Source organism: Notolepis coatsorum (genome assembly GCF_963971535.1).
Source record: "Notolepis coatsorum genome assembly, chromosome: 18".
Classification (NCBI taxonomy): Eukaryota; Metazoa; Chordata; class Actinopteri; order Aulopiformes; family Paralepididae; genus Notolepis; species Notolepis coatsorum.
The window spans coordinates 35189761-35211356 of NC_140182.1; the positions used below are offsets into that span (position 1 = coordinate 35189761).

The 21596-nt window shown below is 46.5% G+C and overlaps 1 protein-coding gene across 1 annotated transcript in view; it reads right to left on the minus strand.

Moving 5' to 3' along the window:
- Positions 1-21596, minus strand: part of LOC311244723 (solute carrier family 45 member 3) — a 138151-nt gene that overhangs the window by 4503 nt on the left and 112052 nt on the right. Inside the window, 1 exon segment of the mRNA XM_084334397.1 lies at positions 7888-8153. Coding sequence (XP_084190523.1) covers positions 7888-8153 — 266 coding nt within the window.

Sequence of the window (21596 nt, forward strand, 5' to 3'; positions counted from 1 at the left end):
GGTTTGTGGAGCTCCCTCTGGCGTCTACTAGTGGATCTACTATTGGATCTACTTTCTCTGTGGATGGTTTGTGAATAAATCTCCATTATGCTTCAATTACTGTGTGTTTATTGTATAGCAATAAGGTTGGGTGAATTCGGTCATTGCATAAACGCATTACATCACTTGAAGTCGTGTGTTATACAAATTAGATCATGCCTATGGGGGTCTAATGACCCTCGGCTGCGCCTCGGGCCTAACAACCACCCATAGGCGTGATCTAATTTGTATAACACACTCCGTCGCGTGATGTAATGCTTAAGTATATTGCTTGTGGCCAACACCTAGCAGAGTGTACGTGTGTGTGTGTGTGTTTGTGCGCACGCACGTTTCCCCCAAATTTTTGGGGGATTTCTTCCCTCAAACTGTGATGGTAACTTAAAGGAACACGCCAACATTTTGGGAAATTAGCTTACCGTCTTCTCCAGAGAGAGACAAGAAGATAGATACCATAGATCCTCTCTTAGGCCTTTTACACCGGTCAGAACCGGTTCCCAAACGTAATCTCGAACCGGCCGGCGAGTTCACACCGGGAATAATTGGTTCGGAAAACATGACAGAGTCTTTAGTTTGGCCCTCTAAGAAAACACTGAGCACCGATTTTTCATGTTCCGAACCAATTATTCCCGGTGTGAACGCGCCCGTCGGTTCAAGATTACGTTCGGGAACTGGCTCCGGCACGGAGCCCGGCCGGTGTGAAAGGCCTAATCTGTGCGTTCAGTAGAAAGCTATCTGGCTGCACGTTAGCCTAGCTTGTCCAACTAACGAGAGGTGTTAGTTGGACAATGCCTAGGCTAACCGGCCATGTCCGCTTCCATTCATTGTGCTAAGCTAGGCTAACGTGCAGCCAGATAGCTTAGACGTTAACTCACTGGAGGCCAAACCCGAGCTAGTCCGGGTTAACTCGACATGCTCTGGGCGCCAAACCCAAGAAATCTCGGGTTTTAATCCATATTTCTTTTATTAGCGATATCCATAAATTTTTCATCCATCCAGCCTGACGTTATCATTGGGAATGGGTCTGAGCTCGCAAAGGGCAAATACCGCCGCCTATCGTCTCCCGGATGGTATTGCACATCACTGGATTGGAGTGGCTGGGACTGTGCAGCAAAAAAATTTGTCCGGTCCAGGTTTTACTTCTCGGGAATGCAGCTGGATACTATTGCATTGACTGTGGGGACTGGGAGCAGCATGGATCTATGTGTTTTGGGATATAACGTTGGATCAATAAACGCGATAAATATTTGGAATGGCGATCAGGAATTGGATTAATCTTTTTGCATCAGATGTGAGGTAAGGCCTTATGTTACAAGTCTTGGGGTAATCTGATGTTCCTATCACCTCCATCGGAGCGCGCGTGTGTGTGTGTGTGAAGTTCGCACCGACCAAAGTACGGAGAACCGATTTTTCAGACCCCGCTGCTCTTCGCGCATAAGTACACATAATAGCGATAATCTAGCGTTTATTTGAAAACGATTCATAAATCAAGCGACAAATGGCACGATTTCTAAGGAAATACATTTAAGCTCGATTTGCTGGAGTTTATTGAGATGAGACAGAACGCTCTAGAAATATATTGATATTAATCACGGTATAAAAGGGAAATGTATGTATGAAAAGATTATCTGTTTCGTGCATGTTGACTGGAAGCAACTCATTGACGACCACTGTGTTATTTAGATCTATTGCTATTATATTTGATATGTTTTAAGTACTCGCAAATAAGTCCTATTCTCCATTGGATACAGCGTTGGCCCAGAGGGGCATCAGCAGAGGGCGCTGTTGGCCCTGAATGAGTTAATGAGACATTTAAAGTCCATTTCGCCAATGTCCTCTGCTTTCAACCAGGACATGTGAATGTGTAATGCTATTATAAACTGATATATCTACTGATGGATGCACAAAAGCGATTTTTCAGTTACAATTAGATTATATCAACTAAGCAGGTGAAATGTTTGCAGCTTTTAAAGATCGCGATTCCCTACGAACAGAGAAGCTTGCACTACAGCCCTGCTATTATAAACTGATATATCTAGTGATCTATGCACAGACGCAATGATTGTATGAACAAAGCAGGTGAAATGTTTGCAGCTCAAGTATTTAAAGATCATAATTAGTGGGCAGTATGGGCGTGCCTCGTTTGGAAATAGAGTCATGTGTCTGAGTTGCCAGTGCATTCTGTTCTACATTCATGTTCAATGCAAGGACCAATATATGGCAAAGGAGTATGCAGGGAACATTGGTCTGTTCACTTAACCGTGACCACAAAGATTTGATCAGAGGAAATTGTCCTTCCGCGTTATAATGAGACGCTGATATGTCTAGAGACCGTTGTCACTCGACTCATTTGCCTAATCTTCACAGATCTGTTCACGGTGGTACAAGCACAGAGAACACTGGGCCGGAGGAACTTAACCCTTTCACTACCACACTACAGCAGGTTAACCCTTCACCATCACACTACAGAACCGTCTGTAGTAGGGCTGCAACGATTAGTCGACATAATCGACGACGTCGATTATAAAAAATCGTTGACGAGAAATTGTTGCGTCGATTAGTCATAAAAAAAAAAAAAAAAAAAAAAAACGTTATTTAATTTTTTTTTTTTTTTTTTTTTTTTTTGTGCACTACCTATCTTTGTGAGAGTGGCTTCTCAGGGTTCCAGACAACATCATAACATGATGATCCCATAGCAAATTTTGGACATTGAAAACATTGTTCCCCTGCAGGAGATGATGATCAGACTAGACACACAATACATTACACACGCACTCCTCTCACTCACACACAGCGATCAGAGTAAGACACACACATACACACTCCTCTCACTCACACACAGCGATCAGAGTAAGACACACACACATAGAGCTGCCGCGGTATTGATGTTTTCCTTACCGCACACATTTGCGAAATATTTCCTACCGCTGCGGTTATTACCGCACACACACACACACAAAAAAAAAGTTTGAATGCATTTTTTTTTTTAGTCTACTCTTTATAGCATATAGCCTGCCTCTAGTCTAAATGTCTATCTTTAGAGGATGACTTTGCAGCATGAATATTGTTTGGGATTCGGCAAGCACGCATTCGTTAAAAGTGAAACACGGATTCGAAGTATCCCCTCTGTGTCGCGACCCTTTCTTCTTCTTCTTATTATTATAACGTTACTACTTATGATTACAAAGGCATTCGTTTTGTGGCATTACGTTATATAGTTACACGTTCGTATTTACCCGACCATAGCAAGGCAAGCGTTACTCAATTCATATCTCAGTTCCTTTCTTTGCTCAGAGCGTGCAGAGTTGTACCCATTCTGCGGTCTGTTAATAAAGTTTTCAATCAGACAAGTGTATAGAACGAAGGGCTTTTATTATAACATTTCGTTGCAGTAAAATCATTATGCCTCGTTCCCTGAGGAGCGACGGTACGTCGGTAATCCACTCCGGTCTCCGGTGGGAGCTAACGTATATTAGCCGTGTTGTGACTGAGCTCTGATCAATGGCTGAGATTCAGGAAGTAAAAGCACTGCAAGACGATCCATCGTGTGACACGTCTCTCTTCTGACCAATCAGTGGTCTGCAATGTTTCACATGACTTTTCTGGTACCCAATAGGGTCGCTTGGAACCTCGATAGAGGAGTAGGGTATATCTGCAGAGCCGCAAGCCCAACGAGAGAAGGGTGCTTTATTATTATAAAAAAAAAAACAGCGGTGACGCGGTATTCAGCCTACTCTTGCGGTGGGCGTGATGTAACAGCGATACCGCGGTAATGCGGTAATCGCGGCAGCTCTACACACACATACACACTCCTCTCACTCACACACAGCGATCAGAGTAAGACACACACACATTCACACTCCTCTCTCTCACACACAGCGATCAGAGTAAGACACACACATTCACACTCCTCTCACTCACACACAGCGATCAGAGTAAGACAGACACATTCACACTCCTCTCACTCACACACAGCGATCAGAGTAAGACGCACACACATACACAAATTACACAGTACACACCTCTCACTCACACAGCGATCAGAGTAAGACACACACACAAATTACACAGTACACACACTCCACTCACTCACACAGCGATCAGAGTAAGACGACACACACACATACACACACACACAGACTCCTCTCACACACAGCAAACAAAAGTTATTTAAAGTACACTTCCACTTTAATTTGTATTATTTAATTTATTTATCTTGTTATGAGTGATTGCTGTATTGTTCTTCAAATACATTTTCATTTAAAGTGGCTTAAAGATCCAAATTCAAATGTTTCATGAGTCATTATTTTAATTTGCTATGGGATCATCATGTTATGATGTTGTTGTTTGGTCCTGACAAGAGTCTCAAAGTCTGGGGTGATGGTAGACAAGCAACTCTGAGGTCATGCTCAATGTCCAATCTGTTCCTCTGCTCTGTCTTCAGCTGGACCAGAGCTGAGAAGCCACTTTCACAAAGATAGGTAATAAAAAAAAAAGAAAAAAAAAAAAATTGTTGTTGTTGTTGTTTACATTGGTTTTCGATTAGTCGACTAATTGAAAAAATAATCGGCAGATTAGTCGACTACCAAATTAGTCATTAGTTGCAGCCCTAGTCTGTAGTGTGATAGTAAAGGGTTAACCTTCTGTAGTGTGGTAGTGAAAGGGTTAACCCTTTGTCATGTGGCAGTGAAAGGGTTAACCTTCTGTATTGTCACAGTGAAAGGGTTAACCATTTGGTAGTGCGGCAGTGAAAGGGTTAAAGTTCCACGCAATGTAGTTCCTGACAATTAAAGAGTTTCCGACTTAACGAAAATGGAGGATATCTCCGTCTGTCTGTATGATTTTCCTCGAGAACTATCCATCCGATCGACTTCACGCTAGGCAGGGTGTGTTGCTGAGGACCAAAGGCAGAGTGCTGCGTCGTCAAGTATGAAGTGGATCGGATGAGCGGTTCTGGAGGGCTAAATACTGGCAGGCCAAAGTGGGGCACGTTTTAAACAGGCGCCGCTGCACTCGTTTTCATAATATTTGGTGAAATTATCTTTACATTCCAACAGCTACCAAAGAAAAACAAACTCCGGTCTCGACGACTGTCCCAGGCCCTGTGATCAGACATTCCAGAACCTCAGGGTGGCCTGAATCTTAAAAGGAACACGCCAACATTTTGGGAAATTAGCTTATCGTCTTCTCCAGAGAGAGACAAGAAGATAGATATACCAGTTTCCTCTCCGTGCGTTCAGTAGAAAGTAACGATTATGGTATCGGAGCGCAGAATTAGAGGGTAATCCTGTCTCTCGAGTCGCTGAGTGACAATGACTGCTTGGCGCGGCCGCGATAGGAAAAAAATGCCCTTTTTCATGATATTTGGCGCCTCTGATTGGCTCAATTTTGTTTCAATCTGTATGCATCTACAAATCATATTATACCAAGGTAGCCAATTCCGTCAGATAGGGCCGGACTGGGGAAATAATTCATACCGGGAGATATAGCGCGAAATATAGCCCCAATCAGGCCACTTTTTAAGCGGGGGGTCCCCCACCAGGAATTTTTTTGTTACAAAGACTTAATTTCCTGCATTCTGGTGAATTTTAGTGCATGTGAATCACATACTAATGAGCCAACAATTGCTTAGTACAATGTACTGTTATGGACCTCAAATAAAACTGTTGTGGCACTAGCAATGCTACTCTCTCCACCTTCAAAAAGAAAAAAGCAAGAGCACAACATATTTTTCTATTTACTATTATAATACAGTTAACCACTCTCCTGTAAGGGCCTTTCTTTTTCTTTGTTTTATCCCTCTCTCCTCCACCCTTTCTCTTTCTTCCACTGTCCATCTTGACATCAACGTTAATTGACTTTCGCTCTCTGATCTCTCCAGAGTCCCTCACTGTCACTACCTGGCTCACTGCCTGGCTGTTATTCTGCATCTGAGTGCCGTCTGCCATTCCATTCGCCGCCTCCGCTGTCAATCAGTTGTATCGCCTGGTCCCGCCTCCACCAATCACAAGCGGCAGCACGGCTCCATTGTGTGTGTGATCCGCGTGAGGGAGAGAGTCAGATAGTTCTCCAACTCTGTCGCAGACAGTGAAATCCTGGTTGTTCCCCACCCACCTAGGTTATCTAACTATCGCGCCGCGCCGCCGCCACAACTGCGTGTAGCTTAATGCCAGCGGAAGAGTGCAAGAGCGCTTCCGCATTCTTCGCCGCGCATGCGCATGAGGTCCTCGCTTAGTTCAGACGCCCCATTCAACACGGTGAATCCCAAACTCGAAACTCCGTTAAGCTCCAGAGAGAGAGGCTGAAAACCGCCAGTTCTTGCCCGACGGATGGGAGCCGAATCGCGGATCCGAGTTTTCTGATGAATAGCCCCAAAACATGGAGGTCGCGAACGGCGCCGGCTTCGCTGACCAGAGCTCTCTCAGATTCAAAATTGCAGCCTGGAACATACATGTTTCGGAACCAATGTGTAACTAGACAGTTACAATATAACATTTATATTAATTAACCCAGTTAATGCCTTAAGAGAAAGAGTCTGGTGGTCAATTACTACGGAAATGTTGTGTCTTACTAATAATAACTAATTCCGCGGTCAATATAAGTCTTCTATTGACCGCGGAATTAGTTATTATTATTAGTAAGACACAACATTTCCGTAGTAATTGACCACCAGACTCTTTCTCTTAAGGCATTAACTGGGTTAATTAATATAAATGTTATATTGTAACTGTCTAGTTACACATTGGTTCCGAAACATGTATGTTCCAGGCTGCGATTAAAACTTTGAATCTGAGAGAGCTCTGGTCAGCGAAGCCGGCGCCGTTCGCGACCTCCATGTTTTGTGGCTATTCATCAGAAAACTCGGATCCGCGATTCGGCTCCCATCCGTCAGGGAAGAACTGGCGGTTTTCAGCCTCTCTCTCTGGAGCTTAACGGAGTTTCGAGTTTGGGATTCACTGTGTTGAATGGGGCGTCTGAACTAAGCGAGGACCTCATGCGCATGCGCGGCGAAGAATGCGGAAGCGCTCTTGCACTCTTCCGCTGGCATTAAGCTACACGCGCCACAACTAGAAATAATGGCCTGGCAATTTTTTTTTTCTTTTTTTTTTTTTTTTTTTAAATATATATATATATATTTTTTTTTTTTTATCTGTGCAGGCCAGGCCACCGGGAAAACTCCCGGTGCTCCCGATGGCCAGTCCGGGCCTGCCGTCAGACTGCGAATCAAATTGACGGATCTCCCAATCAAATTGACGGAAATCCGTCTGGAGACGGAACGCTTTAATGCCCGAGAAAGCTATCTGGCTGCACGTTAGCCTAGCTTAGCACAATGAATGGAAGCGGACAGTGTCGGTTAGCCTTCGGGAGAGGTGTTAGTTGGACAATGCCTAGGCTAACCGGCACTGTTCGCCTCCATTCATTGTGCTAAGCTAGGCTAACGTGCAGCCAGATAGCTTTCTACTGAACGCACAGAGAGGAAACTGGTATTTATCTTCTTGTCTCTCTCTGGAGAAGACGGTAAGCTAATTTCCCAAAATGTTGGCATGTTCCATTTACAACCAATCAGCCTTCTCTTGGTCTGCCAAGTTGTGTTTCGGGAAAGCTAACACCACCATTGTGTTCCTTGTAATAAAGTACACACAATGTATAAAACCATATTTATTATAATTAAATATATATATTTTTTATCATATCCAGCTTGAAGCTGCTGGTGACTCTGGGAGAATTCAAATGGAGCACTTTTACTTTTACCAGAGTACTCATTCATCTGGGTATTTCTACTTTTACTCAAGTAAAAAGGAACCGTGTACTCCTTCCACCACCGTGTGTCCACGCTGCCCCCTGGTTTACCTCCTTGTCCTTGTGATAGTGACAGGTGAGCGTGTAGGGCAGCGTCTGCAGCGTGGCGTAGGCGAAGCCGGTGAGCGCGGACATCAGCGTGACCAGCACCACGCTCTTGGACATGCAGATGACCAGGGCCGACGCTGTGAAGCTGACCATGCTGCTCAGGTAGACCCGGCGGGAGCCGAAGCGGCGGACCAGTCGACTCAGGACCAGGGAGAAGAAGGTCGAGGTAGCGCACTGCAGGAACAGGCCGAGGCTGCCCATGCGGATGCCTGCGTGTAAAGAAGATAAGAGCGAGCACTCATTAGTAAGGTTGAGACCACTTATAGATAATTATCGATAACTGCGTGAAATCGAGTGGCATCACTTATCACATTTTTTTTTGCATGTGTACATTTTTGTATTTTTTTTTAATATTAAAAAATTCAATATATTATTTAACATTAGTTTGTGTGTGTGTTGTGGGCCAACTACAGCATCGCAAAAACTACAGTGAGTGCACGTGACACACACACAAACTAACATTAAATAGTTCTTTTTTCTTTTTTTAAACACATGTAAAATAATAATTAGAAAATCGATATATTAATCGATTTGTGCTTAAAAGGAGCACTTTGCCGTAAAAAAAGATATCGACGGTTACCGAGTTTGAACTTGTCCTTGTATGTGATGTCATGTTAGGAGTACTGGATCCTTGTGTTGTGTGTTAAATACAGCTCAGTGAAATGATGTGTACAGAAAAATAGCACACCCACGAAATATTTATGGAGCAATAGTCTCAAGTATAGTTTACAGGTTCAGTACATTGTTTCTATATACTTAGTAATTCAAAACAGGGCATTGCATTCCATATCTAGTGAACATTTTACGTGTGAATTCATCAAGAGATCATGATGACCCACAACCTGCTTAAATGACACGAGTGAAATATCACCCTCATCCTACCACCCTGACTACCAAGCCACTGCCAGGGCGCACAACGTGGCTCTCAGCGATCACCCCTCCGTAGGGCCCGGCTATAAGCAGGAGTATTATCGTTACAGGAAAGTTGTTTTTAAGTGGCACCAGTCAGGAAGAGCAGCGTTTTCTCTCTGCTACGTAAGTAGGAATCTATTCCTGTGCCCACTTCCCGGGAGAGGAGATATACAGCAGGCCTCGCCCCAGATGAACCTACAGGGACCGTAACCCTTTCACTGCCAACTACAGAAGGTTAACCTTTTCACTGCCACACCACAGAAGGTTAACCCTTTCACTGTCACACTACAGAAGGTTAACCCTTTCACTACCACACTACAGACAGTTAACCCTTTCACTACCACACTACAGATAGTTAACCCTTTCACTGACACACTACATAAGGTTAACCCTTTCACTGCCACACTACAGACGGTTAACCCTTTCACTACCACACTACAGACGGTTAACCCTTTCACTGCCACACTACAGAAGGTTAACCCTTGCACTACCACACTACAGAATGTTAACCCTTTCACTGCCACACTACAGAAGGTTCTGTTTCGTTAAGGGGCTCAGCTTGGCATCACCTTACTGCACTATCTCGCGTACGTGCACGCGTACTGAATAAATTCCACAAATGTACCTCTAATACCAGTATTAGTCTGACCACACCCCTCATCAGCTTACCTTCATAAGCAGGTGTGTGGTCACCTGCTCTCCTCCTTCTCGCTTTCACCACAAGGAAAGTGCCTCGGTAGTACCCCACTTGACGTGTTTGTTAGTTGAAAAGAGTTGTGACTGGTTTACATTGTGCTTAACCTTTTCTTCTCTCACTTGTTGTATAAGAAAAGGTTTGGGTCATAATGTATTCCGCGGAGAGTAGACCCGCTAGACCTACTCTTCACCACCGGTTCTCCATTCCCGCCTCCGTCGTGCGCCTCGGTGCTGGGCTGTTGCCACTCTCGTGGTTGCCGACCCAGCCCGGGAGACTGCCGGTGGATAGTTTTCCTCACCGACGAGCCGAGGGTTCGGTGCCGTCGCTCCGGCGATGGCCTGATCTCGACTCTGGTTCCTCTGGTTCTGGGGAATCGCCCGTTGATGAACGGGGGATTGTTTTGGAGCCGGAGGATTTGCGACGAAAACTTTTTGCGTCTGCTCGCTCGCGTCGCAAGATGGTGGCGTGCAGACGCGAACGGCCTGGGTTTGGGGAATTGCTGGAGACCAGCGAGGACGCGTCCGACTCTGGATTTCTGATGGAAACTGAAGACTTCATGGAGGAGGCGGACGGGTTCTTGTATGATGGTCCCGTGGAGGAGAGTATCCCTCCTCCGGAGACCCCGGAGGGGGGAGAAATGGCTCCATGGGGCGCCTTGTTCGAGGATGTCGAGGAACCACCTTGGCCTCATCAGCAGGATGCCCTACTGTCGGCCGCATCGGATTGTGGCTCCTTGACCAGTCGCAGCCTGCTGTATGCGAGGGATGCGGGGTCGGTGGAGGAGGGTTCGCAGGGGGAACTGCGGGCCTTGTTTCCCGAGCTCATGGCGGTAGCCGCCACCGCAAACGGTGTGCCGCTGCCGCTGCCATTGCCTGCACCTGTCCCTGATGACCTCATAGGCCATCCCTGGCAGCGTCCCCCAGTGAGAGGGGTGGACGTTGTCTACCCATTTTTCCCATCGATGGGGACCTATGTTCGTCGGGGTCAGGCGGTGTCCAACATCATGGGACTAACTCCCGCCTACGATTCTACGATTCTACCGACTCCTGTTATGACAGGATCCGGTGGGTTTCCCCGCCCGTTGTAGCGTTGTTGCTATGGCGACGCCTTCCATGAGCTGGTGTCTTAAAGATGTCGAGGTTGGGCGCAGGACTTACAGGCCTGCTGCGCCCGTTTTATGTGTCAAACTTGAGTCTGTTGGTCACGTGTCTCACAGTTTACATATCTTTTTCTTGACCGTAGTCTCATGTGGGAAGGTGTTTTCTGGGGGAGTCTGGTCTTACACTCTGATTAAAAGGAGTGACTGGATTAAAATCATGTGAAAAACAGGGTTTTTACTCCCAGCTGTGCAGTTGGGTCATACGGGTGATGCCTTTTCTTTATTTTATAAAGAGTTGAATGTGTCTTGATGGATATGAAATGAGGGTCCCTGATGGAAACAAGACTAACGTCTTTCTCAGGTCTGCCTCCCCTTATCTTTTTGTATGTATTCCTGTACTGCAGTCTGTTGGGTAAATATTTTCATTCATTCATTCATGGAGTTGATTGCATCTCGCCCCTCTTGTCGTTCCCTGGGCGTCTTGGGGATTCAATATGGTGGTCTAAACGGCCTATTGTTGATGTGGGTATGTCAGAACGCACACATAGTGCTGGCTCAGGATGTGCTTTGGGCCGTTTGCTGACTGGCGCGCCTCGTTTGCTTGGGTAAAACAGCGTTTTTATGGAGCAATTGGGATGGGGGTTTTTTCCTCTTCCGACATCCTGTGTGTTGTCGATGGGTTCCCGTTCATGTCAGGGGATGATGACGGAATGGGTCTGGACATATGGGGAAGGGTCTCACGCCCTAGGGGTGGGCCACCGGACGCGGTTCATACCGACACGTCTGGGTGGCGCCTTCTTTTTTATGTTGGGATCAAACGCGCATATCTGCCCCTTCTCCTGGGGTTGGCAGGTCGGCGTGATTAGGGCACGGGACTGGTTCTGGTCGCGCTGGTCCAGATCAGTGCACCCGTTGTCCGCTGGGGATGCAGATCTGCTGTTCTGGTACCCTGAGGGACTTGGGGTTTTTTCAGGGGGAAAAATGCTAGGTCGATCCGGGTGTCACAGGGTTGAGCGTTATGGGACCCTTGTTGGGTGCGTTGTATTCTGCACGTCGTAATGGCTTACGGCCGTGCCGACCTGTACGCGTCCGATCTCGTCGGATCTCGGCCGCTGTACGGGTTGGTCTTGGTTGGTACTTGGTTGGGTGACCTCCTGGGAATACCGAGTGCGGGGTGCTGGGGCTGGTCTTCCATATTACGCTCTTCTCTTGCGTTTTGGCGCTGAGGAGCCTGTTGGGTGGGGTTAACCTCCTCTGGGATCCTGTGCTCCCCGTATCACCGGGCCCGGTCCGGGGTGATGCTCGTTGACCCGTAGGCCCGGGATAGCACTGTTGGGAACCGGAACGCGGGCTGCGGCGGTGCCGCAGGTGTGTTTCGGGGTTCTTTCCTGAGGGGTTATGGGACCAACCATTGCATGGGGTGATGCCTGGGTGGTTGGTTCTCTGGTGTGTTGCTGCAGTGTCAACTCCCGGTTCTCCGGTTGAGGGTGCCCCTGCACGCTCATGACGTCTGCCGATCGTATGGGCTTTTCTGTGGGCAGCTGTCAGGGGTCGAGTGGTCTACGGATCCCACTTCTGACGTGCTGTTTGAAAGCTTGGTTATGCGACAACGCCAGCATACGCCCCTTCCGCCGGGGCGGCTGTTCAGCTGTCCTTTCTGGCGCCTGCCTCGTCCGCAGTTTTTCCAGGCTTGGGTTGACAGCCTGTTGCCTGGTCTTTCCCCGGTGCACTGCCTGCTTCCGTTGGTTACCTCTTGTGTGTTTAACCATGCTGTCTGCCTGTTGCAGGGCTTGTGTTCCAGGCGGTGTGCTGTTGGGGAGGACAGGGCCCGCTCGGCTGAGGGGCCCTTTTTGTCCGGATACGCTGGCGATGTGGGGGGCGGGGTCACTAGGTGCCCCCCTGGTGGGGTCTTGATGCTGGCATCATGGACTTCTCCGGGCCCCCATTCCAGGGAGCCCAGTCCTTTGTTGGATCTGGGTCTTCCTTCGCGCTCCGCTGCTACGGCCTTGCCACGGGGTTGGGTTTGCCCTTGACCCCGTGATTCTGGGGGCAGTAACGAGGTTGTTCCTCCGTTCGTTCCCGGGTGGCATGCGGGTTGTGCGTGTGTGTAGTCGTGGGGTCAAGCCACGGTCTGCTCACCCTGTGCGTTGAGTTGCTTGAGTGCCTCTTCGCACGGTCGGGTCCGTCGCCTTCCCGTGAAGCCCCTAATAGGGGGGCTACCCTCCATTAGGGGGGGTCGGGGGGGCTCGGCCCTCCCTGTTCTGATGGTTGTGGGGGGCTGTCAGCGGGGTGTATTTGTCAGCCAGCGGCTCCGCTTGGCCTCCCTTGTGCAGTAAGGTGATGCCAAGCTGAGCCCCTTAACGAAACAGAACGTTAGGTTATGGCTATAACCAAGTTCTGTTAGTTAGGGGCGACGCTTGGCATCAGACGGCCGCTGCAGCCCTTGACCTCACCTTGTGGTGAAAGCTTGGGAAGGAGGAGAGCAGGTGACCACACACCTGCTTATGAAGGTAAGCTGATGAGGGGTGTGGTCAGACTAATACTGGTATTAGAGGTACATTTGTGGAATTTATCCAGTACGCGTGCACGTACGCGAGATAGTGCAGTAAGGTGATGCCAAGCGTCGCCCCTAACTAACAGAACTTGGTTATAGCCATAACCTAACGTTAACCCTTTCACTACCACACTACAGACGGTTAACCTGTGGGGCATTAATGAACCTTTGGTCCAGCTTGAAACCCCTTGTTTGCACACAGTTCCATAAACACGCGTGCACACACACCCCCACCCCCACACACACACAAACCCCCCCTCACACACACACACACGGCCTGGCGAGAGTTTAGAGAGCACGGGGACCTCGGCAAACAGGTGTATCGAACCATCGCAGAAAAGCCTTAACTTAAAATAAATCCTGAGTGAGAGAATCCCAGTAGAAACCTCAGACAGGCAGACGGACAGGCAGGCAGGCAAACAGGCGGGGAGACAGGCAGGTAGGCAGACAGGCAGGCAGACAGACAGGGAGGCACGTGTTTGTAAAGACGATGCGACGCATCCACTGCCCCAGCCCTCGCTCCAGTCAGTCAGTCAGTCAGTCAGTCAGTCAGTCAGTCAGTCAGTCAGTCGTTCGGTCGTTCGGTCGTTCGGTCGTTCGTTCGTTCGTTCGTTCGTTCGGTCGGTCGGTCGGTCGGTCGGTCGGTCGGTCGGTCGGTCGGTCGGTCGGTCGGTCAGCCAACAAGTGTCTCACCAACAGAGGAGGAATTCGGTGTTCAAACATAGGAAGAGGTTTAGACCGAGACAAAAATATGTCTGAAACTCCAAGTTTGTTCTGCCCCTTTTCCACGTCCGTCTGCTGCGCGGCACTGCGGGCCCTCCGCACCGCGCTAACCACATTAACCCTTTCACTACCAAAGGGTTAACCCTTTCACTGCGACAATACAGCATGTTAACCTTTTCACTGCCACACGACAAAGGGTTAACCCTTTCACTACCACACTACATAAGGTTAACCCTTTCACTAACACACTGTCTGTAGTGTGGTAGTGAAAGGTTAACCTTCTGTAGTGTGGCAGTGAAAGGGTTAAAGCACTTAAAGGGATGACACGCTCAAAATGAAAACGTTTCCAATCATGTGATGTATAAATAAAAAATAAAAACGCTATTACACTTCATCATCTCCGGACTCATCAAGGGCCCAGCAGCCGTTCGCTCCCGACAGCGACATTGTCACTTGCTATCAAAGTGTGTGTACGTCACTTTACAAAACGGCAATAGTAATCACACAGCTGGAAACATCCCCGGATCTCATAACCGCGTGTTCTAAATGTTACCGGTAGAAAAATTACTCTCCGGCGCAATTATTACAAAATAAATGATGTTTCTCATTATCGCAGCATTTGTGAGATAATGAGAAATGTGGAAAATGTGTTGTTTGAACACCGTGAACAAAATAATGTATCTTGTCTCATCTAAGATGTGCCTCTGACATGCTGTTTAGGGCCATGCGGGTAAAACCACTCTGTTTATGAATGAATGAATGAGTTTATTTATTTCGAACATAAATAAAAAACAAATGAAATAAATTTAAATGTTAAAAAAACAATAAAGTAATAAACACACATATATATATATATATATATATATATATATATATATATATATATATATATATATATATTTAAAAAAAAAGCAAAACAGTAATGTTCGAAAAGGAGTAAGGTGAAGTGTAAACTTATGTATTCCTACCCCCTTCACACTATTTCTAAAGATTTATTTGAGAATTTTTACAGCTTCCATTTTATGACCATACAAGACCGACAGTGGAGAGGGAGAACGGGAGAGGATGTGGGGAGGACATGCGACAAATCATCGCCGGGAGTGGGAGGCGAACCCGGGGCGGCCGCGTAGGTGTGCGAGGCACTATGTGGTGCGCCACGAGGGCGCCCTCGCACTCTATTATCTTATGGAACTCATTAGCTCATTTTCATACAACCCAAATTTCCACACTATGAAAAGAAAATATTATGATTGTTCCCTATTTAACACTTTGATCGCCATGGTTAAATTCATAATTTACCATCCCTAGCCAGCTCTATTTGTCTATGGAGAAGTTCCCCTTCTTTGCAGGGCTATAACTTTTTAAATTCTATTGCTAAATTGACATTATTATGGCCCATTCAATGTCCTATATCCATTGTTCAGGGTGTAGCAACGTTATACTTTTTCATTCACATATTCATACTAAAATATGGTCTAAAGTATAAGTATGTTTTTATCGTTTTCTGCAGCTTTCTCCAGAACTTGATTTATAGGCCCAAATGCATTATATTGATGATCAAATACAGTTTGGTAGCGATCAGTGCCAGATAAAAAATTTCAACTGGAGGTACTTCTAGAAGTTACTACGTATGATCTGATGATGACCGGATGGGCGGGGGGTCGTTTATAATTCCGTGGGCAACGTTATATCATTCACCTAGTGTGGGTCATATGATCATCAGAGCAGTTTATATGGAACACGTTAGAAAATAACGCTGGATCTTACCGTATCTTCCTCGCGCCGTTGGACGATCAGCTTGGAGTAGACAGTTTTCGATTATGGGATGTTGATCTAGATGAACCATTTCCAGGTTGTATAATACTATATACGTCCAAATAACGTTGTTTATTGAGTTAGGGCGAGCGATTGATTATCCAGTGTGTCGAGATAGAGTCCGGCTAACGATCGCGAGTGCCCGGACGAAATATGGATGAGCACTTCCTGTTTGGCGCGTCACTTCCTGTTGGCCGATCTGCCGATCGGCCACCAGATGGCGCTCTTGAACCGTTAGAGAGTTGAGTGGAGATCAGCAGTATATCTCAGGACCCCGGAGGAGAAATATGATTTCGATCACAGATTTTTGAAATATTGATATCAAAGACGAGTTACGGCGTCTTCGGCAGAATGAGCATGGCGAGCAAAGACGAGTTACGGCGTTCCCGGCGATTAAAGTGTTAATATTGTCCCCCTTCTCTTTTTGTTTAGTCTCCTATGGAGTTTATTAAAGGTATAACTTGTTCTCATGTAACCTCCCTTCATTAGACAGCAGTCTGTGGCTCCACAGCTGCACCCGGAGGAACCATTTTCCTGTCATGTGAAAACTGTTTAGCTCCGTCATTAAGTGGCTTCCTCCTCCTTTCCGTCCATCTGTCTTGTTGTTGTTATTGAACCTTGAATTGAACGTTCACTACCAAGTACATGTCATGATGACCTCAGGTCCCATGATCCCCATTCAGACCCCCTTATATCATTTCATAAATGCACGTATGAAAGTCTGAAAATGTGGTTATTATTCTTAGTTCCTTCTTTTCCCAAAGAATACGACGAAGAAGTGAGGTTTTCATTGGGCGAGAGAGTGATCTGCAGCCGTTGGCCGACGTGGAGCCGTCTGGGTCAGTGGCGGGGCAGCTAATCTCCCGTGCGAAAAGAGGATGTGGATTGTGTTACTGTTGGAAAGAGAAACAAGCTACTGAGTCCGCTTTACAAAACACCACAGGAGGACAGAGGAGGACCGAGGAGGACAGAGGAGGACCGAGGAGGACGGAGGAGGACAGAGGAGGACAGAGGAGGACCGAGGAAGACAGAGGAGGACAGAGGAGGACCAAGGAGGACCGAGGAGGACCAAGGAGGACCGATGAGGACAGAGGAGGACCGAGGAGGAACGAGGAAGACAGAGGAGGACAGAGGAGGACCGAGGAGGAACGAGGAAGACAGAGGAGGACAGAGGAGGACCGAGGAGGACAGAGGAGGACCGAGGAGGACAGAGGAAGACAGAGGAGGACTGAGGAGGACAGAGGAGGACCGAGGAGGATAGAGGAAGACAGAGGACGACAGAGGAGGACCGAGGAGGAGTGAGGAGGACAGAGGAGGACAGAGGAGGACCGAGGAGGACAGAGGAGGACCAAGGAGGACCGAGGAGGAACGAGGAAGACCGAGGAAGACAGAGGAGGACCGAGGAGGAGTGAGGAGGACCGAGGAGGACAGAGGAAGACAGAGGAGGACCGAGGAAGACCGAGGAGGAGAGAGGAGGACAGAGGAAGACAGAGGAGGACAGAGGAAGACCGAGGAGGAGAGAGGAGGACAGAGGAGGACAGAGGAGGACAGAGGAAGACAGAGGAGGACAGAGGAGGACCGAGGAGGACAGAGGAAGACAGAGGAAGACAGAGGAAGACAGAGGAGGACAGAGGAGGACAGAGGAGGACCGAGGAGGACAGAGGAAGACAGAGGAGGACAGAGGAGGACAGAGGAGGACAGAGGAGGACCGAGGAGGACAGAGGAGGACAGAGGAGGACCGAGGAGGACAGAGGAGGACAGAGGAGGAGAGAGGAAGACAGAGGAAGACAGAGGAGGACAGAGGAGGACCGAGGAGGACAGAGGAGGACAGAAGAGGACCGAGGAGGACAGAGGAGGACCGAGGAGGACAGAGGAGGACCGAGGAGGACCGAGGAGGACAGAGGAGGAACGAGGAGGACAGAGGAGGACAGAGGAGGACAGAGGAGGACCGAGGAGGACAGAGGAGGACAGAGGAGGACCGAGGAGGACAGAGGAGGAGTGAGGAGGACAGAGGAGGACCGAGGAGGAGTGAGGAGGACAGAGGAGGACAGAGGAGGAACGCTAAAACACTGCAGAGATGTGGGCTGGAGCCCAGAGCACTGGTGCACTGTGGGAAAAGGACTCCCTTCTTGACCGCTTTAGTCAAACCAATCAAAACGAAAGCATGTTTAAGTTGAGACTAAGACGAGATTAGGATAACGTTGAGAACATGGGTCATTGTATGTATGTATTGTATGTATTTATTTTATGTAATTTATGTATGTATGTATTGTATGTAATGTATGTATGTATTGTATTGTTTATGTTTATTTATGTATGTTTGCACCAGCCCGATCTTGCTTAAAGTATGTAAATAAAGTACTAAATACGACCGCAGGAAAAAAGATACATAATGTACGTTATGTTATAGCCATAAGTAATATATAGGAAATGCACGTATATACAAACATATCACAAATGTACAATGTGTACGTATTACAAATAAGTACATATATTACATATTCAAGAGAAAACTTGTATGTTCCCTTGCTAGGGATCGAACCCGAGTCACCCGTGTGAGAGACATAAACCTAACTTTATATCTTAACCATAACCGATCAGTGAACGTTAAAACTAACCTTAACTCTAACCATAATCATAGAATTGGTGTGTGTGAATTAGTGTGTGCGGGAGCCACAATTATTGCTGGTTCAACTTCCGGTTGCTGCATTATTTATTTTACATAAATATATTACTTATGACTGTAACATAACATACAATATGTACCCTTTTTCCTGTGGCCAATTAGTACTTTATTTAGTGTGGTTTGTACGCATGTCAGACGGTTTTGTATTGCAGAAGTGGAATGAGATCGACTGGCCCTCCAATTTGCACAAGTGACTACAAAAAAAGGACAGTGTATTTACTTTGAAAAAGAAAATCCATAAACCTATAACATTTAGACAAGAGGACCACACAAAGTGGCCCAGTGTTTCCACTGGGGGAAAACAAATCCATAAAAGCTACTATGAGATTAAAGACTGTCTGTAAAGGCACAATGCATGTCTCTGGGGACCGAAGAGTGCGGTCTAATAAGAAACACGGTGTTACAGATTAAACAAACATGAGTCAGACACACAGGCCTCAAACCCTCCGTGCTCCGGCCTCCGTCTACCTGACTTGAATCAACATGTTCATTGTGGGTTTATTTCTTGACGTTAATTCTTTGTGAGTGTGACATTCCTCCTCTTGCAGGGAGAGAGGGGGGGGGGGGGGGTGAGACCGAGAGGAGAGAGAGAGAGAAAGAGTAATAAGAGAGAGAATAAGAGGAAGGAGAACGGGAGGGAGGAACAAAGAATGAGGAGAGAAATAGAGGAAGAGAGACAGAAGAGAGAGAATGAGAGGAGAGGGGGAGAGAAAGAGGAGGGAGAGAGAAAGTGTGTGTGAGGGCAGCACAGGGTTGAGAGAGATACTCAACATCAATTAATGTACTTATTGTCCGATAACTGTAATTATAGAATTATGCAATTATTGAGACTCTTGCATCACTGCGTCGGGTTTACTAATTACCACTTTTGTAAATGAGTTGTCATTTTTTGTAATTATTTTTCGCTGGCATCGTGTGTTAGTTTGTCTAAAAAACAATGACAGGGAATGCAACTGCTGGAAATTAAATCGACTCAGCCATTAAGTGTAACAATTATGTCCTTATGTATAATAATAATATAACAAATAATAAAACACCATCATCAAATTTGCTGATGACACAGTAGTGGTGGGCCTGATCTCTGCCAACGACGAAAGGGCCTACCTGGAAGAGGTAGAGAACCTGTCACAGTGGTGTCAGGAGAACTGCCTCTCCCTGAACGTCAGCAAAACAAAAGAGATGATTGTGGACTTCAGGAGGTCGGGGGTCAAGGACTACAGCCCCCTCAGCATCGACGGGGCACCAGTTGAGAGAGTGAACAGTTTCAAGTACCTCGGAGCCCACATATCCGAGGACTTGACATGGACCACACACATTGACAGTGTTGTGAAGAAGGCACGACAACGCCTCTACTTCCTCAGGCGCCTAAGGAAGTTCCAAGTCAGTCAGAAGATCCTTAGGAACTTCTACTCATGTACAATAGAGAGCATCCTGACCGGCAACATCACCTCCTGGTTTGGGAATAGCACTGCACAAGACCGTAGCAGACTACAAAGAGTGACACGTTCAGCCGAACGCACAATTAGAGGGGGGCTTCCCACCCTCCAGAACATTTACAACAAGCGGTGCAAGGGGAAGGCTAAGAGAATTATTAAGGACTCGAGCCACCCGAACAACTGCCTCTTTGAACTGCTGCCGTCAGGCAAGCGATACCGGAGTCTTATGGCGAGCACAGAAAGACTCAGAAGGAGCTTCTATCCCCAGGCCATCAGGCTGCTAAACGAACAATAATCGCTAAACGAACAATAATCACTATGCAACAACCATCAGATGCACACAGCACACACACCCACACGCACACACACACTCACTCAAACAAACAACACACTGCAGCACCCACTCTCCACACTTTGGATCACACAAACACACTTACACTTTATATTTATTGATAAAGGATTTGCACTACAACTCGTACACCTACTGTGAATTGTACCAAAAACTGCACCTCGTCCATTTATGCCTTGCACTATATAGTATTGTATATTAGTACACTGCACAGTATTGTATATTGTATGGTAACTACGTCTACGAACATTGTACATATGTCTAAACTGAACACTGTGACCTTTCTTTTTTTTTTTTTCTTCTAATTTTTACTATGTTTTTATTTCATACTTATCTTGTCATGCACAGTCTCTGGAGCGCAACAGTAAGAAGCATTTTGTACAAAAGTATTCTGTACTTCTGTATGACAACTATTAAAGAAACTTGAAACTTGAAACTTGAACTAATGCAGTGAGCCGGCGTATAAAAATAAGTACTTTTTAAACTAAAACTTAAACTATGTATGGATTGCTGCAACTGAAGCCAAAAGAAAATCGGGACATAATGAAGAATCATTTGACTCATATTTACAACGGAGAGGTCCCCGCCCCATGGCAGTTACTAGGAAGGGAGAGAGGATGGAGAGGAGTGAGATAGAGATAGGGGGAAGGGATGAGGAGGGAGGTGTTATGTCTGGGTGAGCGCTCCTCAACAGGAGCTTTTCTGAATCTACACAGGCAGCGTTTAATTAGAGACGCTCTAATTTTATTCAACACTGCAGACTCAGCCAGGCTCATATGCTACGCAGGAGACTGTTCTTTTAACACTTCGAGTCTATTTTCTCCTACAGCGCTGCACGTCACTGAAGCAACGGAAATAGATAGTTTGACTCCTATGTAAATAAATGACATGTTCACAACTTCACAATAAAGAAACCCATACATACTTATATTAAAATATATGTAATCCCTTCATTTTGGCCAACTGCGCCAATATTTCAGTTTCCTGATTGAAGCTATTGATATTGGGCTTGATGATGAAACAGTGTATGTTATATTTGCCTCATAGGCTACATGTCCTATGAACTCATCGTCATTTCACTTCTATATGCTATATAAATACTAGGGGTGGGGGATTTTTTTTGTTGTGTTTTGTGATATTTTGATGGCAATATATGGTATCGTCGATATATATAATTTTATTTTATCCGCTGATGATTCGACTATTTGTTCAAGTTGTAAATCTTTCCGCTCCTCGTAATTTTTATTTAATTTAATTTGACTGCTTTTTTAAAGTACCAGCTGAACTGTGTGCCCAGTGAAGGTCTGGCACCCTGCCATTGGCTGTGGAAGTGGGTAGATTCCAAGGTACAACTGAGGAGGAGCGGTTGTGTGTTCTCTGT